Genomic DNA, 25,711 nt, shown 5'->3' with positions numbered 1-25,711 from the left:
TTGCTGACAGATGGATTAAAGAAAGAAAGCCTTAAGAAAGCCCTTATGCCTTAGGAAATGTCTGAATTTTTCTTGCTGCCATGAAATGTAAGCCTAGTATTTGTTACTGTGATATATGTATTGAATAGTTGCCTGCCTAGAATGACACATGTATAGCTCTCTATTGTTTCTTCTTTTCTTGAGCAGTGGACCTTTCTTAACTAGAGTCAAGTAAGAAAAAAGTCCAATAAAGCATTGTAGGGCCTACTTTCAATTTATTTAGCTGGGGAAAAATGTAACTGATGTTACCTAAAATCTTTATACAAATCTGTGAAGAAGGGAGTTGACCAAATGTAGTTCTAAAATATTTTAAAGAATAGGGAGAAAAAAAGCCCAGATTTTTGTTTTCTTAAGTATAAAAGAAATATATGCCTTTTATTTATCTCTCATTTCTTCTCTTTTTAGGTTTTCCAAATGAGCCTGCTGCCATCATTGCCCTTAACACTATTAAGGAATGGTTAAGCAAGAATCACAATGAGGTATGGAATAAAATAAATTTTTTTTCAAATTTCTGTTTAAGGTTATGGTCTTTGACTCCAAAACTGTGAAAAGAGTAAACATAGGCTTGAGCCTTGCAGTCTTTTATTATTTATTCTTAAGACCAGTGAAGTCAGGTCAGGACAATATAGCCAAGGGAAGATTTTTATATCTAAAAGCTATACTAGAGTTCAAAAGAAATACCTTTGTTTGAAACCATACTGTGCATTTCCTGTACATTGTAATCTTTCCTGGCAAAGCAGAAGACTATTCTTTTCCTAAGCTGTTTCTGAGTGTCAGAGTTTTTGGATAATAATGAAGAGATTCCTGGAAAGGAAATATGTATACCAGTTGTCAGTGGAAATGGCCACAAAGGTCAGTGGTGTTCCAGAGGTCACTTTACAGTAAAGAGCTGTAGGATTCTATTTTCTATTTTTATTATTTTTTTTTGTTTGCTTACTGTTAAGTGTTCATTTTCCCAGAAACACTAAATATGTGAATTTTTAGTAGTACTGGTCATCTTCCAGTGGCAACAGTGGTTATTTGTACAAGACAAAAAGTGCTTTTAACAGAATGATCTGCATCTCTCTCCTTTCTAGTTTTTGTCTGTGTTCCTAGTGTTGGATTGGAGAAGTGCAGTGAAGAAGTGGCAAATCAAATAAAATAAGTCTTAAACTAACAGTCTGCCTGTTTCCTTATGATGACAGCCAGCAGATTTCAGACAGTTAAAGTTGTTCAGCATTTTGTCTGAAAACATTGAACAAAGCATCCAGTGGAGAAGCACTGCATACAGGGACATAATTAGTAGTATTTTTCCTCTAGCAATATATTCAGGGAGCCTATTTTTTCCCAAGAATCTGATATCTGATCAGGGTATGAATTTAGTGGGTTTATGTGGTTTGGTTTGGGGTTTTTGCCAAATTTGAATTGAAAGGAAGTAATATGTTGAGATTTGAGTGATACATTGAGGTTTTCAAACCTGGAAGTGCACTAAGGAGTGCATACCTGTTTGGACACTGATTTTTTTGTAGTGCTGGTTGCTTTGGCTTTCGCTGCTGTCACAGTTGCTTCCCACAGCTAGAAATCTGAGCAGTGAAGCAGGAGTTTTGGATGGACAGGCTTCATTAACACTGTTAATGCCTCAATCTCATGAGCTTAGCCCTAAACTTTTATTTTTGAGATCTTGTCTGTTTGTAATTTTTACCTTGGCGTGTAAGGCTAAAACCAATATGTTTGTGCTGCTTACCATCTTATAATTTCTCCTAGCTTAATTTTTATCACATAATTAAAAAAATAGGCTAAAAGGTTTGGTTTTGGTTTCTCCTTCAGAAATAAGCTTTTCTTCCTCAAAAGCTGAGTCTGTATTGTATAGACACCTCCTGCCTTGGTCCTCACAAACTCCAGTTTAACCAGAATTACTTTTAAATAAGTAGCTGTAGTTTATAATGTTGGACAGTGAAAGTAGCCCAGGCTATCCTAAAGCAATTGCTTAAAGTTATCCTACTGATCTCACACCACAGCTGTTTTTTCAATTTGGACGATTACAGCTCATAGTTGTCTTATATGTTGTCTTCCTGACGTCCTGAATCCTAGCCTCACCAAGCTGTGGTCTCACGCTGTTTGATGCACTTGAAGACATACGGGTGGTGCAATTAGTGGAAATCATATCGCCATATTGATTATGGTGATTCAGAGCTGGTCCCCCAGAGTTTTTGTTGATTTTCGAAGGAAGTGGAGTATTAGGTCTCCGTCAGGATACATTTCGAGGGTGTGGTTATCCACAGCTTTGTACTTTCTCACATAAAGCTTACCCTCTTCCTAAGGTTTTTCCACAATCCACTGGCTTGAGTTTTAGACTATGGCACGCTAGCATGTTTTACATATCATAAATAGGACAGCAGCAAAATAAAGATACTTAATTTTATTGAAGACAGCAGTAACTTATGCAGTAAAAGGGATCTTTGGGAAGCATACCATTACTGGGCTGCTGTTATTTAATGGGTATAGCAAGGTGAGCATAGTTATCTGGTTTGAAGGAATTGATGTATCTCTGTGCCAGATGTCAATCTGATCAATTTTATATTATGGTATCACAGAATGGTTTGCATTGCAAGGGACCTTTAAGTACATCTAGTTCCAAGCCCTGCTCTAGGCAGGGATGCTACCCACTAGACCAGGATGCTCAAGGGCCCCATGCATCCTGGCCTTGAACACTTCCAGGGATGTGTACACTTACTCCCTTGGATTAGATTTTGTGCTTTGAGTAGTAATATTATACATTACCCAAGCTTTTCCCTGAAGTAGCTCATCATACAGCAATGGTCTGAAAAGGACTTTCTGTTCTTTAATAGAGTTTCCTCTTATTGCATGCAGCCATATGATATAGTCCTTTCTACAAAATTCTTTCTTAAAGACAGAGCGATTCTCACTACACCCACTGGATATTTAAGTTCACATTTTCTAGTCTGGGAGCAAAACCTCTAACAATCTGGCACGAGGGCAGCTTTTCAGAGTGCTGTCCACATCTCGTTCCTGTTATCACTGACCAAACCTGCTCCCCTGGTACTGCCTGCACTGTCAGGATGGGTTGGTGTGTCCTGCTAACAGCCTCTCCTTTACAAGAGAGGCCTCCTGCACTTGGCTGTGCCAGAGTTAAATTAATCAAAGTCAACTACTTTCCCTCAACCTTTGTTCTGCAATCAGCCTTACCTGTGAGAAGGTTCTGCTCCTTTAGTCCCAAAGGTGTCTGGCAGCCAGTTAAGGCCTTGGACCTAACCACTCACTAAGGTCTCAAACTCTTTGGTTGTAGAATGTGAATTGACTGAGTGAATTCAAGAAGTTTTAGTGCAAGATAGATAGCATGCTCACTAGGGAATCTGCCTCCATAGAAAGACACCTGGCAAAAGCAGGTGTATAAGAAGGAAAGCTGAAAATATTCCAAGTCTTTTGTTGTGCTCTACAGCAGCCATGTCTCCTCTTCCTTCCAGCAACCCAGGAATCTGCGACAAATTTGGGAAAGATAAGGCAATATTCTTGTTTTCACCTCTCTACCTTCCTGTAGTACTTCTTTCCTTTGATGCTATAATGAAGATTTTTTTACATATTGATACTAATTCCAAATATAAATAAATCAGTTGCTATATTTCTTAGTCAGCCCAGGGGCTTGAAAATGTAACTTGAATTACTCCTGCAAGCTGTGTTGGAGTCCTGCAAATTTCTCTGTCATAGTATTTAAAAGACAAGTGATTTGCATTTAATAAAAGGTTTTCTTATCCAAGCCCATGGTTGTGCTTGACCCCTCAGGTGTTTGTATAAAAACTTATTAGCATGCTTAACTCTGATGTCACTCAGATGAATGTCTCATTACCATGCAAATGGAGTTAGTGCCTTTCTGAGGTTAATTGTTACAAAGCAACAGAGATATGTTTCTATTGTAATTTACTCAACATACAGCCGCCATAGTCCAGCAGCCTAAAAGTCAACTACATAAACTTGGCTGGGGAAAACAACCCTATTGTAAGTAGTGGTTTGGACTGAGTTGTGTGTAACGGCAGCACCGATCCGCTCTTGAAATGAAGCCCTTAGTCAAACTAATCTCTGGCCATGCTTTACACCAAGGTCTGCTGACTTGCAGCCAGAGGGCAAATCTAGTTTAGAAGTTGGTAAATGGTGTTATGCTGTAAGTGTAGAAATCCCTTGGAGCAAGCTTCCCAGTATGGCCTCAGTCAGCAGTAGTGGTTAATTTACTGCAGACCACCTAGGCTATCTCCTTAGCAAACTGTGTTTTCACATTTCACAAAGTGCTCTAGAGGTTTAATAGAATTCTTCAGAGCACAAAATAGAATTTGAGTCCACTCTTTGGGAAATTATACCCTGGGATTCATTTTAAAATGCACATTAAGTTCTTTGAACAGGTCAGAATATTTCTTTCTGGGATAATTTGGCAAGGTCTGAAGTGTTGCCACCTGATTTCCCATAATGGTATCTCAAAAACATTGTGACAACTTTAAATACTGTCCCCCCTACATTATTGGAGGTGATGGGGAGAGGCTTATCTTTGGGTTTTTGTGGCAGGTACCTAGGAATGTGTGCAATAATAGAAACTATCTACTTTTGCTTTGCTGTGTTTCTCAAAAGGTTGAAAACTAAAAAGGTCTCAGTGTATGCCTCACCATACAATACACTGACATGAAAAGCCTCAGGACTTTTTCACTGCTCAAGGAAAGACTTTAATTTAACAGCACATTTAGTTCAAAGTATTGTTCTTTCTCTTGCACAGTATCTCACAACATTTATTGTACACCCTGGTAGAACAACAACTAGGAAATTGCGATGGCAGTGTATGTGCTGTTGAAATAACTGATACAAATTAAAAGCACATAAATGGGAAATAAATCAGCACATTCTTGATTCCTTTTGTTAGACTCATTGCTGAAGAGAGACTTTCTTCTTATTTTGCCTGAAATACATGAGGTCCTTCTGTTTTAGCAGGTACTAATGTATCATCCCATAGCCAAAAAAACCCCATGACCATTTCCAGCAAAGCAGGGTGGGCCAAATCCCAGTCCAGCTGAAATTAGTGAAACTCTGTTTTAATGGGGGTGGGGAGGTGGTCAGGATCACACTTGCTGTACTCCTCCTGACAAAAATGTTCGTGAGGAAACCCCAGTTTGTCTACTTAGGCGCACTCCAACATGGGTGCCCTGCGCCTGTGCTTCCTTTTGTACTGTGCTCCATCCAAATATAATATATGGGGGTATTTTCCACTACTGAGGTAGCTAAAGGCAGGATATCTCACACACCTAAAATGGTGCTGGGTACTGGTGACCAGTTTGGAGAGAGATGTTGTGATGACCAGCTACTGCCTGGGAGGGCAGAGCAAAGGGAGCGCTGCCACCGCTCTCTATTGCACAAGGCGGGCTTGCCTGAAGGATCATTTCACTATTAATTTTATTTTGTTTTTAATTTCTCTAACCCCCTCCTTTTGGTGGTCTCAGCAATCTAATTCTGGCTCTTCATTCTTCAGAGACAATTAAACAAAGTAGCATCTTGAGATGAGGTCTACTCTTTATCTCTGCAGAAGGACGCAGATGGAGACAGCGTGTCTTGGAAGATGTTTCCTGATGCAGTTCCATTTAACATAACCTCAGTTAAATTTCTCTAGGGCAGAGCAACTAACTTGCAAAATGCATTCCAGAAAGGAGTAGAGTAGCTAGCTGACAATATTTAATTAATGAAAGCAAGTTGAAAAAAACCCCAAACGTGTATTAATGCAAACAACTCCCCTTAAGACAGCATGACTTTTAGTTTTGATTTGTTAGGTTCCATGTTTACAGTTTTACGGTTGTCAACAAAACCATGTGAAATTTTGGCAAATATATATGTATTTATGCCTAAGGTGGTATCTTTTACAGCAAGTTTGGGCCTGCGGTGACATGTATTTATTTTAAAGAATATTTATTACTCAGAAATAAAGCTCTGAAAAATACAGGTTTCTATTGAAGCCACTGACAGATCCTCAAGGACAGTAAGCATGCCGATAAAAATTCATCTGGCTATTTTGGTCGCTCTGATATGCCAATATCACTTGATTAACATCATCTCCTCCCCTCCCCCAGAACTGTTCTCTTGGGTAGGTTAAAAAATGATCTCCTTTCTATTTCTACATTCTAATTAGGTGGTAATCATATGCTGCTCTGATTGAAATGAAAATCAGCCATCATGCCACTGTCATCTTGCTGAAGTCGAAGAAAAAAATGCTTTTCAACTGGTACAAAATTAAAATGATTTACTTGCTCTATGTAGCTGCTCTCTCACCAGGCTGAGAGAGATTCAGTGCTGTCCCCAAAGCCCAAATCTAACTATCATCCCAACAGACAAGTCATTTTCTGAAATGATAAGGCAGCTGCCAAGGCAGCAATGCTTTTCTTATATGTTCTTCAGGCTGCTGTTTAGTTAGAGGGCTGATAAAGCCAAGTGGACAAAGCCTGTCTTTGTTACACATAATGCTTTATTTATTAACTTGAAAAAGTTTTAGTATTTTTGCTACAGCTACTGAGAAACAGGCAGGAAGGATCCCTCCTGGACAAAACTCTTAGAGCTCATGATGGCTGGGAATGCCCCAGGTCAATGTCCTGTGGGATGGTTTCTGAGATACTTGTTTGTGACCAAAATGAAACTGGGAGAAAAGAGTTGGGGACGTGGCTTTCTGTCAGCCGTTCCCTCTAAAATTTGTGGAGGAGCAAGGAAATCCATGCATAGTGTAGATGTTTTTGCTGAATACCTCTTTGTAAAGGTTTATCTAACCTTCATGTACTGCATAAAAAACACCTTCAGTAACTCTGCTACAGCTAATGAGTGTCACTAATACAAGACAGAGCTTTGCATGGGTACTTTTCTGTTTACAGCAGTTAACTATCTAATAACTGAAATTTGTCAAAGAATTTATTCTTTTTATCCTTACAGTTTAATAGCAGTTATGATAGCAGGAGCCTGGATAGCTTGAAAATTCTACAGGCGTGTAGCTAAATTAACAAAATTGTCTCTACTTCAGGGCTGAGATTTTGTCTTGTTTCTTTGATTTATATTTTTCCTTGTGATTTCTGGATGTTTGGAGGGGCCTTACAACTGTAGTGATCTGTGTGAAAAAATACTTAAAAATAAGTAGAAACAGTGGCTTTATTTTTTTTTTCTTGTAACTTCTTGCATGGCAAAAAAGATCAGGATAAGATCTTGTTATTTCTGTACTGGCTTTCAGCCAGAAATCTGATAATTTCAACTGGCTCCTCAAATCAACACAATGCAGAAGAGGTCCAGCCTTCATTTTGGAAAGATTCAGCTATTGTTGTTGCCCTTCTGGAGACTTTAAACCGGCTCATGTTCCTCACCCTGTGTGTATGTAGGAATAAATAACTGAGGAATAACGATCCATGTAGCTCAAGTGAGATTCATGGATAAAATACTTCATGAGTAATGGAGAAATTGCCGTTACAATCTTTGTTTTGCTTCTGAGCTCTTCACATTAGTAAATCTGTTGTGATTTATGTTTTGCTCTACTTTGGTGTCTGACTGAACTGAATCAGTGGATTACAGCTGGGTCTTAGCAGGAGCTGCGCTGAGATGGGGTAAGAGGAAGGAGACGGTGGAGAAGGTTTTCCGTCTGCTCTGTGGAGGTTTGCAAGGAGGCTCCTGTTGTGGAGACAGTGCTTTGGGAGACTCATAGGAGAAGCTGCCTGCCAGGGATGGGTTTGGCTGGCAGTCACCAGCAGATATAAACCAGGTGGGATGGATGGGTACCAGCTGCTGGCCAGGCTGCCTGCCCAGCCACAGTCCCCAGGGAGAGAGATGGCACTCTGCTGGCACAGGCAGCAGCCCTTCCGCACAAGCCAAGAGCATGTGCTTGGTTTTGTTGGCACTTCCCTGGCATCCTGCAGAGTGTTTGATGGCTTTTTTGGGTGTTCTGTTTCCAATAAACTCACATGGCTGTTTTGCTTCTGGAAAGCTGCCACTTTGGTTTGATTTAAATTCAGTTCTCTTGCCTACAGTTTTTCCCAAAACAGAATGTCCAGTGTGGAATGTGAGGGTGAAATCATACTAAAATACAAAGAAATACATTAGGTGAGTCTCATACTGAAGCAAACATTGGATCACCCCATGAAGAACCAAACTGGTATGAAAGAGATAACTGTAAACAGAATATTTTGTTAGGTTTTATTCCATTTTCCCATCTAAGATCTGGCCAACTCCTACCATCATTTCCAACCACATTAGCCATCACCAGTACGTCACAATCAAATGTATACAGAAGGAAACCCACATGGATCCTTATAGCCAGAGTGCATTCCCTGTGAGGAAAAGAATGAGTTTATTGCTGCTAGACTTCAGCATCTTGACATATAGCTTGAGATACATGATTCTGACATTTAATAGGTTAGATGATATTGGCCACATACTTCATGGGTTCTGTATCCTACTGTATTCCTGGGAAGGTGAAAAAGAGGTCTGTCTATTAAATATGAAATGACAGAGCAGATGAGAAGAGCACTGTGGATGTGGAGAGCATTGACAATGAGGGCCAGTGGAAAAATGAGAATGACGGCAGGCTTCCAAGATAAAATACCTGAAAATTAATACAGAAAAAATTGCTTAAATTCAAATGTGAGCACAGTTTAAGGGTGCATATCACCTTCCTACTTAGACTTCAGGACAGATTATGGGATTCTTTCATCTATCTGGGATTAATGAAAAAATGGAAAATAAATTAGGTGAACTAGGAAATTCTTCACTTCCATAGGAATTGTAAACAATGCTTTGTGGGAAGAGGTTTTGAACAAACACCACACAGAGACTTACTCAGGGTTTCTCCTTACTTCTAACCTGATCTCTCATGAGATAAAACAAAGAAGATTAACTTTTACCACCACAGACTGTTTACAGCTACTAAATCTAAATAGAATTAATTTCTTGAAGCCTTATTTTTTTTTTACCTAAAAATAAAAAAAGGATAAATATACTTTGGGACTAGTAAAATATGTGGAAAACAACCAGTGGTTAGATGATAAATACAGGTGAGGGTGAAAGCAGAATTAAGTAGCTTTAAAAGCAATATAATTTTACAGTTGAGATGGAAGTTTCCATAGCACAGAGCACAGCTCTGACTTGCGGTTATGCCATGTAAATAACAAGGCGGCATTGCCATGTCTCTCTTATTTTCTGTCTTCATCCTGATTCAGGAGCACATTTTCATTCAGGAATAAATTTGCATTTACCAGAAGTGAACTTGGGATGCTTTTCTGAACCAGGAGTATTGAACTTCTCCGAGCTAGTATATTTGTCTCATCTTTGCTATTAGACCTAAGATATCCCTTGGTAGGACGCTTCCCTGCTCTTTAGTACGTCAGGCTGAAAAGAAATACTAAGAACCAGCTGCTATATCTTCGTCCACATGATCAATGCACAATAAATCCAGGGGAGTAGGTGTCTTCCTGATTTCTCCCCCTTGCAAAACCTAAGGTCTTTCAGGAACCCATCTCTAAATTTCCTAGATTTGATGATGTGTGAGGAAGGGATTTTTCAGGTTCTGCATTCTTTTCTGGTTTCTTCTATACAGCTTTTCCACACACTTAAAAGGCACTGTGTATTTAAACCTCAATCCAGCTACATAATTTCAGGTTGGGGAAAGGGTTTTATATGTGATTTTCAGCCTCTTCTGCTGGAAATTTCACCTTTCATTTAAAGCCCCTTTGGCCTTTGTGATCCAAAAGGTTAGAAAACCTTAGTCTTATCCTTTAGTTGAGAGTGATGGCCTGTTTTATAGACAATATGCAGTTTATATGATTAATTTCATTTATTCGTTTTGCTTTCACATTTTTTAAAAAGTGAACGTCAAATGTCTTCTCCATGTATGGAAACAAGTCTTTGAACTTGCACTGTTGCTTATTGTTCTGGAGTGAGTGCTCAAACCTAATACGAAACAAACTTATCACACAGCACTTTGACTCCCCTGAATTCAATCCTGATGCCTGTTGGATGATAACCTCTTCCCTGTGGACATTTAAACAAACATTTCCCTTTGGGGTGGCATATAATAATATATGGTCTGTATGATGATAACCTCCTGATGGGAAATGTTTCAGAGGGGACAATAGAAATGAAGTGCTTTAGTCCTGCTGACTGTGTTCCCTGCTAAAATCTCTCCCCACAGACCTCATATAAAGTTCATTAATATTTACAAAGCAAACATGTTTCCCTTCAGACAGTTGAGGTGCCACTGCCCTTGATTTTTGTTGTATTCTATGAACTTTGATACAGTGTTATATAGCATAACTGCAATAGCTCATTAATATGCATACTTAGATTTGTAGAATATCCTAGACGTTTTTTATCTAGTGTGATTTTTACGGGGTATATCATTTGAGAATAAAATCTCATTATAACTACTGGTTGCTTATGTGTGTATGCTCATCAGATGGGGTCTGAGTCTTCATGGGAGTTTGGGAAATGCCTGCCATGCTGTTAGTACTGAACTGCTTATTAGCAAGGTGGAGTTGTGTATATAAGAAATTGCTGTACTGCAAGTTATCAAAGATACTTGTAATTCAATGCCCTTAGTGTAAATCCAAACAGTAAGCTTCTATAGACTACCACTAGTCCTCAAAGCCTTCCTAAATTTTACCAGAGATTGAATTTTTGCAGTGAAGGCATTTTTGCATCACAGTTGCTATTGAGGAAGGGTGGGCATAAGGATCCCTAATCATAGAATCACAGAATGCTCTGAGTTGGAAGGGACCCACAGGAATTGTCAAGTCCAACTAGGGTGGCAGTGTTAGTGTTTGTTACAGGAGATAGAGGAAAAGCCTGAAATAGCTCCCATGTTGAAAGCACAAGCATTTGGAGAAAATAGAGTGGTTTATTTATTAGCACTTGTGGTAGTGTGAGAGTAGTGCTTCAGTTTCTGCAATGCTCTCTTTGAGACAGAGATGTCTTTGAGGGACAATCCCATGACATGCAATTTATACCTTAGTACTACAAAAAGAAATCTAGCTTGTATGATGCCTCCAAATAGCAGAAGCTGAGAGGGAAATAAGCAAATGTACATTTTTTCTGAGATACTAAGAGAATAAAGAATTCTTTGTAGGTATATAATACCACATATAAGTACTACTTCAATATGAGATTGCCCAGTGAACTGGGATTTCCACCTAAATGATGAGTGACTCGTCTTTATTGGGGATTTATGGTCACCTTCTATGTTGTGTATGTGGGAAAAAGGGATCTTGCTGCTGTCAAATGAGCTAAGATCTGGGGCAGATGTCTATCTGTGGATAGCCATGGAGACCCTTTATGGTTTTTCCCTCTGGCCTGGACTGGGGCAAGGGGGCTGACATTGTCTCTTACACAGAGTATTACCTGAACTTTAGAAATGATGTGCTGAGAAGCTGTTTGATCCAGATTTTTAGTTCCCAGATATCTTAGTTGAAACTAAGGGAGAATTGCAATAGATTTTATAAGTCTACTTTTAGCTAGTGGGTCTTCTGAAGTGTGGAGGTGGAAAAAGTTGATCTTGGATGTCCAACATATCCAAAGCAGTCCCATGGAGTAAAAATGGAGTGCTGTTACAGGGTATCTGGCAGTTTCCAGTATGCTTTGCTCTCCCCTCCTTTGTACTTTCTTTCCCTTTGCAGTTTCTTTCTTTCAACCATCCCTGTTCTGCCCCCTGTATGAGTGGTGAACTTGTCTATTTATATTCTGCTCTATTGCCTGGGCATTAAGCTGAGTGCTTTGGACCAGGAGGTGGAAAACAAAGGCTGCACCTCGACTCTAGGTCTATCTTGTGTGCTGCAGCTGTTGTTTATAGGTAGGGATTTCAAGTCCAGCTGCTCCTTATTGACCCTGTGGGGAAGTGGCAGGTTGAATCAATTATTTGACATGCACATTCTCTGTTGGCACAATTCTCCAGAGCCTTATAATGGCACAAATTATGATACTTGCTAGTGAAAAAAGAAAGTTACAATTTTGTATAGCAATTAATATGCAATTAAGAAGGCATTCTTTTATCTTTCCAAGATTTTATTTTTTCCAGCTATTTTTAGATTTGAATTGACTGAATAGTTAAAGAATTGCTTTTGGAAAGGAGGATGGGAGTAGTATTTTTTCCTGCATTAGCTTTGATTTTTCTTCCTGCAGGGACAGCAAGAAGCACAGACAGATGTTATTTAAAACAAAATTGAACATGAAATGCTATCAAACCATTTACTGTCTCTGAACTATAATGCAGCAGTTCTGTGTTTAATGATGTATTGTTTCTTATTATGCACTGCATTGGTGTTCAAACTTAAATCAGTTTAGAAAAATAATGAGATTTGAAGGTAAATGGAGTGTGTATCTGGAAACAATCTATGTCTAAGGTATTTTGTTAATTTTCTTGCTGCCCAGGGTAGTGACATTGCCCAGCAGGATGAAAGGAGGAAGAGGTTGAAGGGTGTTGGGCTGTGCATAGGTTGAGATGTCAGCACAATCTGAAATGACAACGTCTGGGAGCAAAAGAACAGAGCACTCACAACCTCCCTTTGGCCTGTGGCAGCACCGCTGAGGCTCCAGCATGGGTGTCAATTTGTGCCACTGCCTGGAGCGCTTTTTGTGATGGTAACACATTGTCACTTTGGACCTGGATTGAGACATTCAGGGCCACAAAGCAACCCCAGTTCAGCTGCTGTGCCCCCTCAGACACGTGTCACCTGTGCTGTGTTTGACCTTGTGATGTACAAGCAATAAAGGCTCTGTATTTTATAATTGTCTCCAGAGCTGTCATGTCCCAGTTTTCAGCTAGATTAATTAGCACCCATGTGAGTAATTCCATACGCAGTCATTTTGAGCTGTTAATTTCCTTCCAGATTATTTTCTTCTAAATGTTCTAGAAAGTGGTTTGGAAGAAATATTCAGTAGTTAAAAGAAGTATCTATGCATGTGAAGCCATAGATGGTGTATATTCTATAAAGCTTTGTCAAACAAAAATATATGACAAGTATAAGGTTTTGCTGACTGGGTGGCCTCTGCGGGCTTTTGCTAAAAGAGGTCAGATTGGTTCTGTGAACTTAAAACCATAACTGTACTAATTAATGTGATAGGAACGTGTTAGGAAATGCAATATAATTATTCACATAACTGGGTCATAATTTCTTTTTCAGTTAGTTTTTGAGCATGTTGCCACACCACAATGCTTTCCATTAATTTGGAGAAATAGTATTAGCAGCTGGTTGACTGTAGTTAATTGATATATTATTGTATTCCAGCACATTCTGTCAGGGACTGCTGTGAATGGCTTAAAGGCTTCTAGGGAGAAATAAAACTAAGATAACCATGGAGAAGTTGTTTAACTTAATAGTTCTCAGGCTCTGTGTACCCTGATTCAAGGAGGCAAATATGTAGAGAATTTTGATTTAGAAAATAATGATATAATGAATTTAATAAATGTTGTCTGTGGGAATAGCACATCAGCTCTTGTAGGGTAATGCAGTGAGGCTCCGGAGAGTTTTAAAATCTGAGTGACTGAACGACATAAATCCATTTATTTATGGATTTAATCCAGGCATCTTTGTCAAAAATTGAAGTAATCAATTGACAAGGAGGTTAAGGAATGAACCCTTTATGTAACTGAGGCATACTAATTACTGCCTTCCACCCTCCCAGAATTAACAGAGCTTCAAATAAATGCATCTTTGTTTTCAGAGTGAGGACTAGAGAAGAGAGGCAGAGTAAAGCCCTGGAGACGATTTAGCAAGTCCTTCACCTTCAGGTCACCAATTCCAATCCAGACTATTTTTCCTACGTTTGAGAGGTTCCCAGCCTTTGTACTAGTCTGGCCCCTGTAGAATGAAATGGAGAACATGACTTTGGTCCTGATCACGACTGACGAGACTCTAGTTGTACCGATGGAGAGTATGCATTGAAAGAGTCTTAATCTTCAGTCACAGCACCCACCTGGAGATTTTGCTTTTCTCTCCGGAGTACCTGGGATTAAGCGCAAAACAGCAGCCTTTGGTGTGGATAATTGCAAATGTTCAGGGATGTAAGCAGGAATTTCTTCTGAGGTGTGCATATTGCAGGAAATGGAAAGTGAGTACTTCAAAAGAACTGAGCTATTTGATCACAGAACATTTTATTGTACAGTTAATTACGTCAAATAGGCTGAACTGAGATAGAGTTCTTATTGGCTTTTTTTGCTGTGTGTATAATTAGATCTACAGAGCTGTTTCCTCAGCTGGCGTCAGGCTGCTTAGCTCTATTTAAGTCAATTTGCATCAGCTCAGAAGCTGGACCCCGGTATTTATGGAACCATTGTCTGATTATTATACCAGAGTAACACACAGCCAAGTTCTGTACCCTAAGGAAATTTAGGCCAAGATGTATAAAGTCAGAAAAATGGTACTGTGTTCACTTTTAAGTAATGATGGGCTAATCTCAACCTTCAGCACTCTTATTTGGCGCTTTTTAGAACTTACAACAATTGGATACAGAAGTAAAAAATTGCCACAGTGTTTTGTGGATGGACTTGAAATTCAGAGGAAAACTTGTGGTGGGGGATTTTGGTCTTTGCAATCTGTGCAGGTATGGAAAAGTTCTACAACTGAAAAATATAGAAACTCTCCATATTCAAGCTTCCAGATTCTGTTTTAAAAGGTGACACTAAAAAAACCAACTTTCCCCTGCTAACTGCTTTTTAAGTGTAAGGCCAGTGTTACCCTGATGCTTCCTACAACTGAAAACACAGGAATCCCAAGAGTAGCACTCTATGTATCAATTAAATTATTTTAATACAGTTAATCTTTCAAATTATGCTCGAGCTGTTCATGGATATTTTTAGCTCTGTGGGCCTTGGAATGCCCAGTTTCTTGCACTCTGCTTTTATGTTCATAATTGCCAGAAACAGGCTTAACAGATGCATTAAAAATACTGTAGAAAATGCCAATGTCTAATCTAGTGATTAATAAAGTTACAGTCATTTACCTCAACTACTGCTTTGAAAAAATGCTTTGCCTCACACTAATTATTTCTGTATTGTCCTTATTCGCATCACAAGCATTTCACATCACAGGCATTTTGCTGTTCTTCATCTTAACTTATTAAATCCTTCTTGCTCATGCATGAATCTGGACAGCTGGGTGCCACTAATGGGGCAGCTAGTGCTACTCAGTGGTCTATAATCAACATTTTGTTGCCACACATTAGCATCACCCTGCATGCCTGAAAGGACTAAGAAATTTGATTTTTAAAGCAACAGCTGATTAGGGATGATTAACAAAAAAACTAGAGGGTCATGGATATTGTGTAACACTGACTCTTGTCCTTTCAGAATCCATCCTAGAATGGCATATCTGCTATGTCAGTGCGAACAGAAGTAGATGACCCATTATCCAAATGTTTTTATCACTAATCATTTCTCAAAGGCTGTTCAAAACCAAACACATTTAATAGCATTTAAATGAAAACAAAGATGGAAATTGTCATAAAACCCTGACAAAGAAAATATGTCTATTTTAAACAAAACACCAATTCATTTTTCTGCAGTGTCAATGGAATACAAGATGCCATGATAAAGATATAAAAATATTGCTAAATCTACCTTAAATGACTTGGTGGATACCAGAGTCTTCCACACATTGAGGTTGATTTGAGGACTGTAAAAAGAAGCAGTTCATTTTGGATGGAGAGTGAGATACACTGGGAAACCCAAAATTGTACCAGGCACCCTTGAATGACCACTGAAGAGTATCGTCAATGGTTTTAGTGTAACCTTTATACATTTATGATAGCTCAGTTTCTTCAGAGTGCTCCATAACTATCATCTGCACCTGTATGCAGGACTGTTTCCAGTTTACAGTTTTGTACGGCAGTGCTTTTCTTCATTAAAAGAAAAATAGTAACAACAAAGACTAAAAGAACCCCACAGCACAGAAACTCACGAAACATCAACCCCAAAAAAACAGCCAAACAGAAAACCCCACCAAGAGCCTCTGTGAATCCAGCAGTTCCTCTTGCATATCTTTCCTCATTCCTCATCCTGGAGACCTCAGTGTATGCCTCTGTTAATCATGTAATGGTTTAGGTTAAAGCTCATCTTGTTCCAGCTTCCCTGCCACACCTTCCCACTAGGCCAGGTTGCTCAGAGCTCCATCCAACCTGCCCTTGAACACTTCCAGAGATGAAGCATTCACAGCTTCTCCAGGCAACCTATTCCAGTGTCTCACCATCCTCACAGGGAAGAATTTCTTCCTAATATCTAATCTAAACCTACTCTCTTTCAGTTTGAAGCCATCTCCCCTTGTCCTGTCACCCCAGGCCCTTGTAAATAATCCCTTTCCATCTTTCTTATAGGCTCCCTTCAGGTACTGGAAGGCCACAGTTAGGTCACCCCAAATCCTTTTCTTTTCCAGGCTGAACAATCCCAATTCTCTCAGCCTTTCCTTGTAAGAGAGGTGCTCTAATGCACTTCTAGTGCTACAGATACCGAAGAGAGGAGACAATGCTTTCTGATATTATTGTACTTGTTAAAGAGTGATTTTGGATGGGAAGCACCGATCATCTTTGTGCTGCCTGTATTCAGCTGTTATCAGAGCTGGAAGAATCATTCAACTGGGAAATGCCCTTTGCTGTGGGATTTTCACAGTATTCTCCTTATTTCAGATTCTTGGCCACCCCAACACTTGGCTTCGATTGGATGTCAGCAGCAGTTTAGAAAGTGGACAACATGGCATTTCCATGTTTCAGTAATGCTGAGTCCAGATGTGGTCTGTATTTGCCAGGAATTACTTTTGGATATTTTTTTTTTTTCTGACAACAGAAAAAAAAGATGTGATGTAGTTGTCTAGGTTCCCATTTGGGAAAGGTTGGGAAACAAAACAGCAAAAATTACTTTGTAATGATTATAAAAATATTACACAAGAAAAGGTATAGATTACGTGCTTCCTTCTGTCATACTTTCACTGGTAATTATTAAAACAATTACGTTTGTATTAAAAATTGGGAAGAAAGTGAAATACTAGTTGCTGCACTCTTGATTGCAAACCACAAAGTGATGTGGATTACAGAGGTGTTGGTACACTCCCGAGGTGCCTCTAGGCAGTGAAACTTAATGCAATCACAGGATACATACTAATGTACAAAACTGTTTCAGTTCATCATTGTAGTGGACATTATTAAGATAATTATTTGATCCTTTGTGACTCACCATTTTATTGTGCTGTTATATACATCAGTCTAATCTAGTGAATATGTTTTGAGGTACAGTTTTCATCTCTTCTTGCAAAAATGGTTTATTGCAGAAGGCAACCTTATTAAAGACTTGTCACTTCAGAGATCTGGTGACAATAAATGCTTGGCTGTTCATTTACTGGCAAGTCACACAGCTAAAAACAAAAGCAATGCAGAAAGTGACATTAAAAAAAATGAGTGTTTAGCTCTGTGCTTTGGCTGGTTCTATTTCTTCTGATTTTGCTTGAGTTCAAGTCGGGCTTAAAATAGGACATTTTGTTCCACCTCCTTAAGTTCAGAAGGTGTCTGAACATACGTATAAAATGCAGTTCAAGGTCCAAGTGGAAATTTATTCTTGACCCAAGTCTTTTGTTTATGTCTTATGACTCTGCTAATATTTTTGCTAGCTGATTAGTCTGCAACTACCAATTCTACATGTATGTTTGAATTACTAGAGAAATGGCAGTGGCAAACAAAATCCTATAAGTAATACTAAAATATCATTATTTCTATTGCTTTTTTTACCCTGTGAACGTCTTCATCTGTGTTTTCTGAGATCTGTGATATCCAGCTAGAATACAGTAGATATAGATTAGCTGTATTTCAGCTGTACTTTCAGTGAGAATATGTCAATAGAAAGGTCATAGGCTTGTTCACAAAAGAACACTGATATTCACATTGGATAAAGACTTTTGGGGAGGGGGTCAGAAGCCTACAGTTTTGATGAATTTGGATGAACACACAGATACATGTGTTTTTTGTTGTGCTGAGCCTCTAGGTGATGTTTTTGAGATTTTTAGGTCTGATTTTTGCCAAAACTCCTACAAATTTTGCAGCTTAGAGAGAAAAAATAAAAAATTGCAATTCACTATGTGCACCATATGGCAAAAACATAATGTTTAAGAGGAGGCAGCACTAGAAAATTAGATCAAAAGCAATTGTCTGGAATTCAGAATGTTAATAGCAATTTGTGTCTTTAGAATGGGAATGGAAGAACACAAGGTATTGTTTATAATTGCAATTATAAGCACAATAGAAATGACAATAGGTAGCCAGTTTAAGGCAGCTCTGCCAATGTGTTCCACGCAACAGTTCCTTGTAGTGGCCAGCAGTTGCAGAATGCAGAAGCATTTTGCATTGGGGAACAAATTCAACAAATGAACGCTGATGCATTTGCATGTGGCAAACCAGTGACTGGCAGCTGTTGATAAAGATGCATCACCCTCTGGTTCTGTTCTTCCTCATCAGCACAGAGGTTAACCGGGAATTTGTAGGCTCTTTATCTCTTCCACAAGGGTTGTCTTTGCCATACGGTGACAGCACTGCAAGACTGGGCGCTCATTTCTTGTTTTGTGAAACAGTGAAGAGATCCAATTATTTCCAGTGCTTCAGAGGCTGGTCTTCTGTACAATCATTTAAAAAGGAAGAAAACAAGTACATATTAAAGGGCTCAATGGCTTTTCTTCTGTGTTTTTCTATACCTTCCTCTCCTCTCCTTTCCCTCCACACAAGTAAAGAAACAAAGCAGCAGCTTTCTGACATTTATCATGGACATTAATTATACTATCTCCGGCTTCCAGGACTAGGATATTATGAGGAATGTATTACCAATTTAGGCTTTTTGAAAGTGGTACATTATTAATATAATTAAGTAGGAGTACAGGGTCAGCAAGTGAGGGAAAGTGAGTTCATCAAGAGTGTTCTCTTGATTTTGGAATCGAAATTTTATTTCATAAAGCGCTCCTTAATTACTTATGGGTAAACATATCTGGGGAGTGTGTATTAGCTACTTGTTTATCTCAAAACTTTGTTTTCTGGTCTAAGCAATGCAAAATCTTTCTTGAATTAAAGTTAATTCTGGGGAACAAATTGAATTGTTTAGTGCAAAATTATGAATTAGTGTATTGATTCTGTATGATTCTGTATAATTCTAATTATTTTTTGCTGTAGGAAATTATACCTTCAACATTTTTCAGCAGAAACATGTGCATTATAAAATTTTTAACAAATGTCTTGGTAGTAAATAACCTAAATGCAATCTCCCTTTTGATGAAATCCTAAATTAAGTCCTCCTGTACTGTCATTATTATGGAAGGATGCTGCAACAAACTGATAATTATTTGTCCAGGAAAATTCATCATTTAATTCACATACTGATTCTTTTAGAAGTGACACAGAAAATACTTCCAGGAGATGCCAGTTTAAAATCATACTTTGAAACCAAGCCCTACCATGAAAAAAACATTGTATTGGATATGTGTTTTTGAGGATCATCAGAGATCTCTGAGAGATAATGACAGGGAGGCTATTTAAATTTAGATGTACCCAATCTACTTCTTGTAATAGAAAAGTAGGTTTACCAAATAGTGGAAGAAATTGACTTGAACTGTGGAATAAAAATGATGAAAGAAATAGAATAAAAGTGTATGAATATATGGTCAATAAAATATATTAAAAAATAGTTTTGAAAAATATATGGAGACAAAACAAAAATTAAGATAGTTTCTCACCACTGAAACATGATTCTAGTATCAGTGCTGCTTCCTGGCTCCTGTCAGTGAAGTTTGGAAGCTTTATCACACATGAAGACCTGCCCCTACTCAGGGCAGCTAATTTAGCATTTCATCTCTCAGATGATACAATTTGAATGAAGAATCCAATCACTTTTTATAAATTTGTAAGATTTTTCCTTTTAATTCTTACAAGGGACGTATTTAGGTGTTCAGGGCTGTTCTTGAATAGGGTTTACGAATTTAATCTGATTAATTTTATGTTCCTTAATGAGTTTTCCTAATCAAAAGCAGAATCAGATTTCAAAAGCAACATAGGTCCTACTTTAGGCTAATGAACAACTGAGTAAATTTTAAAATGTGAATTTATAGAGCTTAGCACATTTTCTCTGCTTTTGGTGATGGTGGTGAACATTGAGAGCACAGTTTTGAGCAAGAGCCATTCAAATCTGGATACAACACTGACAAATCTGCCAATTTATACTGTAGCTATTTCTGCTCTATTGTAGGAAGTTCTCCATGCTTCCAGACAAGGCATGCATGATCTTTTTCACTGTTATGCTAATGTTGAGGAAGATGTTGTTTACAAGTGCTTTCTTCCTCTTGGTACTTGCATCCCATCAGTGTAACAAAAGGTCATAAATGAACAATAGAGTGGAGTCATGAGTGAATTATTCTCTTTTAACTACAAGTATGCCACACTATTTTTATAATTTCCCGAAGAATTATTAAAATGTCCCTTGAGACCTAGAGGAAACTGCTGAAGTTTTGGGATAGTTCTCTGTCCTTTTTTTCTGCATCATTTTAGGCAGATACAGCTTGTAACTTTATCTGAAAAAACAAAGATGAAACTTGCAACTGGATTGTATAGGATGGAAGATGTTGTAGTTTCAGTTATTTGTTTAAAAACAGTTTATTTTTCTGTGCTTAAAGTCTCCGTGGATCCGAGTGCATCATACATGTTTTGGTAACACTGGAAGTTGTCTATTCTTCATAGAACATGTGTGTATAGGCGTGATGCTGCAAAAATGGAGGGTGGTTTTGCTAGACATAGTTTAGTTGAAATAAGTAGCTGTTTCAGTGCTATTTTCTTCACACTAGTTCTTCCCCAAAACACTAATTAGGTGGCCTTTTTATTACAATTGGCCAGATTTACATCTCCCTTTTCCTACAACTAAAGACACTTTTTGCACAGGTAGAATGGAAAAGGGTATGCTCTATGTCTCAGAGCATTCCCTCTTGCTGTGAAGGATTGTACGGTCTTGTGCAGGAAAAATTCCTTTTTTCCTGAAAACTGTGGCCACTGTAGAATTTTTTCCTGAATTGAGCTATATAGGTTGGGTGTGCAAGCAGCTGGAGGATAATGAAATAAAAGCATTCCCACAGTGCCTTCTTTCATCTCTGTTTAGAAGCAGTGTGTTAGGTTGTATCATCATGGGATTATTTACTTTAAAATAGTGATTCCTTCCCTTGCCTGGTTTTTTTCAGACTTTTATCATCCCCATGATGAGACTAACATGAACTCTAGAAGAATTTCAGTTAGAGAGAAGTCTCTTAGGTAGAGGTTCAGATAGTATCCAGCATCAACACTGCTCTGAGTATGCTTATACTGATTTTACTCTATGTTCATTCCCTTATCAGTTTCAGATGCTTTCATAATACTGTCATCGTCTTCCAGGATGCAAGGAGTAACATCTATAAAAATAGAGTGATTCAGAGGCCCAATAAAACTGGCTAAAATTTGGATTTATTACCAGGTGTTTTGAAACTTTGCAATTAAGTCTCTAAGTTCAGAATGTATGTGGGGCATACAGGTAAGTATTTTACATATGCTTATGTTACTCAGATTTTTAAATCTTATGCCAAGCATAACTCACACGCCTAGGAGCCAAAGTATCATTAACTTTCAGTGAGAAATCTCAAAAGCTTTCCATGAGAGCTGGTGTTCTGGATGACTAAGTAATCTCTGGAAAGGTAACTGGACAGTGAAGTACTTCTGACAGTTTTTTTACTTCAGTTGGACTCGGATACCCCCTCACGGAAACACAAACACTCCTGAGCTGACAAGACTGTGCCTCAGAGTAACTCTTGCCGTATGGCCTCTGTCACTTTCACTCTAAGGTTGCTTCCACCAATATCATCCTATGATGGTGCTGTGATGTTGTTGGCTGGTTTGTGGGCACCATGCCCAGGAGAAAAATCAACGTGCCCTCAAGCAAAATGATAGCACTATGATTTTAGAAGGTCATTGATCATCTCTTTGGCACCTGGCATTTATATATTAATTGGGGAACCCTTCAAAATGACATTTCAGGTAATGAAAACTAAACCAGTGTGAGGCCTGGTACATACCCATACAGATCTGAACTGATGCCAAAGCACATCAGTGCTTTGCTGTGGGATCAGTGACATTTAAGACCTGATATTAGAAAGCCATCAGTCAGAAGTTTAGGCCTTCTATTAAGGACAAGTTGGAAGCTGTTATTTTGTGGCGCTCTAAAGGTATATTTCTCCAAATCTTTGAACTGATGTTAATAAGTGTTTTTCTAAAATGGTTTTATCTTACAGAGCAGGATTTGCGCTGCCCAGTACACATTGCCCAGTTGGGGCTATTTGGCTGTCATTGTGGTTTTTGTCCATAGCTGATGGTTGAGTGCTGCTGTGGGGCAGCACAGAGCTGGTATTATTGCCCTGTTCTTACCTGCTTCCACCAGCAGATAGGTCTGGACTAATGGATGTGACTGGATCATGGATGGTCTCAGAGGAATCTTGATGTAAATCTGTTACGTCAGCTTTGTGTGAGATTACCTACAGCCCATTTCCACTACTGGAACAATCAAGATTGTTTATATGAAGCAACACATTCAAATATGTTCTGTTTTAAGACTAAAGACCCTCTGAAGCAGCATATCATATCTTCTTGTGCATAACAGCAAAATGCAACTGGAGATTTGATGCAAACAAAACAAATTATGTGACTTACAGAGCAGAACAGCTCACTGAGCTGTATCTAAAAACCTTCTTATTTTACACAGTGTCTCTTCAGCAGAATACATGCTAAATATTTGACAGCTGATATACCTTTTAACCAACTACAGTGTACTGCCATCATGCTCTGTCTCTTCCAGGTTTCTTGATTTATGGTTGCCTGAATTGCAAGGCATTAATCTATGGATGTGGTCCATTTTTGTAACCACGTCTCACCAAATCCACTTGAGCTGTGTATAGAAGTGGAGATTCCCACATACATACATTCTCACAGTGAAGTACTTATTTAATTTGTCCTTTGTTTCCAATGCAGGCATTTTAATCAATATATTTATTATTAGGAAGGCTTGAGCTTAAGGAGAAATCCAATCAAATTATGTTCTCTTCATTGAGAAAGCATTTATCATTTGGTGCTGCAGCTGTCCAGGATGCTGGAAAATGATGACTTTTGGCAAATGTACCAGAAGCACATTGAAAGTTGAAAGAATTTCATGGGATGCTCACAGTCCACTTAATATCTATGTGCCTGTAAATAGTAGTACAAGGTAAATATTAAGCTGCAAATTAGCTGCATGAGACTCCTGTTGATCATCTAAAGCAGTCCTGATAAACTGTTTAGTTCTCTGTTGTAAGCTTCTAGACTGTCATCCAAGCTCCTCTTCTTCCTGAGCTTTAAGAAGAAAGAAAAGAAAAAGGTATTTTTCTAAGTTTTGTTGCTCAGAGAATTGACCCCTGAGGACTGCTAGACACATGCATAGCAGCTTGGGAGAATAAATCTCTCGCCTTTATGAATCCATGGAGCACTTGCCTTTTATTCTCAGCAGGATCAAACCCTTTAGGCAGGCAAAAGCAGACAGCCTTTTACATCTGTTTAACTCTTTCTTCTCTAATTTTGTACTGAAATCCATCATTCTTCATTGCTTCTTAAAGCTTAGATGAAGCCATCTGCTAAATGGGAGAGAAAAGTGTGTGTGCATAGATGGATAAACATTTTATAAAGTTTCTACAGTTTTCATAATATTTTAAATTAGATGTGGATTGACTCTCTTTTAGGAGTTACTGTCAGAAGGAATGATGGAAATTAATGATTGAGCTATCTGTGCCCCACTGGCTGCACTAAAGTAAAAAAAATGCTTTGCAAATCTTTGTAAATGTGCTCCTAACTTTGAGACGTGTGTTTGTCAAATATTTGGATTATGCTTTTGTATACTATCAGTGCTTCCAAACTGATAGTTTCTATGAGTTTGGCATAGAAGGAAGGATTTGATTGATTTGTGATGTCACTGTCATAAAGATTTGCACAGAGCAATTGATTCTCTAGGATTTAACACAATTCAAAAATGTAAACATACAAAATAGAATACAAAGTTATCCTTTTTTTAATGAATGCTTTGTTAAATAAATGTTCACAGTCTTAAACAGTACCAGTAGAAGTGAAATGATGGAAGCTACCTTGGGAGCTATATAACCTATAGCTCGTCTTAGCACTCTCTAAGTTTAATAGCTGCACTAAGAGTTCCTGTGTCACAGTATGACACCAGTGACAGTGTTTTGCTGTAAACAATCTGTCAGAAAGTGTTCCTCTTTTTTTCTGAGGTTTTATAGCAAAACTCTATGTTATTGTGGACCTGAATACCCATGAGATGATAGGTTTTCATATTAGGCTTTGTCTTCTAGTTTTCTTCTCCTTTCCACATCTGGGAATTGTTTCTTGAAGGTATCCTACCCTATTCTATCCTCTTCAGTAGATGTTTTTTTTGATACTGAATTTGCTTTGTGTTAGGATAGCTGCATTCCTGCCTTCATCAAAGGTTGTTTCACTCTATTTTGCTTTTATCTGGACATTTCCAGAGAAGATCTTTTACTTTGGTATCAAGTACCTTTTCCTTTTCTACCTCTAAGCCATTACAGATCTTGAACAGAATTTAAGTTATAGCATTACAAAAAAATGCACACCACTAAATTGGATGCTAGAGGCTTGAAACACACCCTGGATGTGGTGGTTTGGTTTGAGTTTTTTCTTCTTCTTCTACCAAAATGTTGTTTTTAAGGGATGGTACAGAAAGCTCTGACTGATAATGTTCACTTCTTTCCTCCCAGGTAGACTTCCAGCCAAATGTTTCTTGCCACTAAGAAGAGTCAACTACAACTTGTGTCACAGAGAAAGAGGAGCTACGAATGTTCCTACTTGTGCCTTTCCCCAGACTGCAAAATTAGTCAGATTCTTGCATGGAAAAACCCAGAAATTCTTAGCTTTAGCCAGAAAAAAAAACTTCTAAAATGTCCCCATTCTTTCCAGAATAATTGCAAATTATATTTCAACACCTTGCCATCCTCAGTCCCCTGCAGAGTCAACAGGCAGAGCTGCAGCAGAAAGCAATAGCACCACAATACCTTTTCCTGCCCACCCACTGTTACTGAAGGGAATTTGGCCCCCCTCTTACCCATCACAAAGAAGAAAATGGAAGTGTCAATGGAAACATCACCCTGGCCCCACAAAGAAAATTATCAGCTGTTTCTAATCAGGAGCGTTATTAGGGTGTATCTATTTACAGAAATGTTTCTGAGTAATAGAAGGGCACTTCTCTCTGTGTCACCATAACATGTGAGTCTCCTCCATGCCCCTCATGGCTGTTCCTTTGCTGAATCCAAATTCAGTGGCAAACAACTGAGTTGCTTCGGGATCTCTGGTTACCTAGTTTTATGAAGCCAGTCTTCATGCTCAGGTGGGGTTGGCTACCACAAGGTGTACTGGTGAGAGCATCCTAGAATTGCAGAATGGTTTGGGTTGGAAGGGAGGTTGTTCCAACCCCTCTGCCATGGGCAGGGACACCTTCCATGAGACCAGGTTGCTCAGGGCCATGTCCAAGCCTCGCCAGTGTTGGATGGGGCCCATCCAAGCCCCATCCAACCTGGTATTCATTGACATGAGCAGTCCCTGCAGCATT

The 25,711-nt window shown here is 38.6% G+C and overlaps 1 protein-coding gene across 7 annotated transcripts in view; it reads left to right on the top strand.

Moving 5' to 3' along the window:
• MACROD2 (mono-ADP ribosylhydrolase 2) overlaps positions 1 to 25,711 on the top strand; it is an 895,327-nt gene that overhangs the window by 619,536 nt on the left and 250,080 nt on the right. For all 7 annotated transcript variants that reach the window (XM_048298703.1, XM_048298702.1, XM_048298700.1 and 4 more), the window contains one exon: positions 445 to 518. In XM_048298703.1, the coding sequence (XP_048154660.1) occupies positions 445 to 518 (74 nt within the window). The remainder of the gene's footprint in view (positions 1 to 444; positions 519 to 25,711) is intronic.

The sequence above is a fragment of the Corvus hawaiiensis genome, chromosome 3 (assembly GCF_020740725.1).
Source record: "Corvus hawaiiensis isolate bCorHaw1 chromosome 3, bCorHaw1.pri.cur, whole genome shotgun sequence".
NCBI lineage: Eukaryota > Metazoa > Chordata > Aves > Passeriformes > Corvidae > Corvus > Corvus hawaiiensis.
Note: the sequence above shows the minus strand (reverse complement) of the source record. Positions and strands in the feature narration are given on the sequence as shown.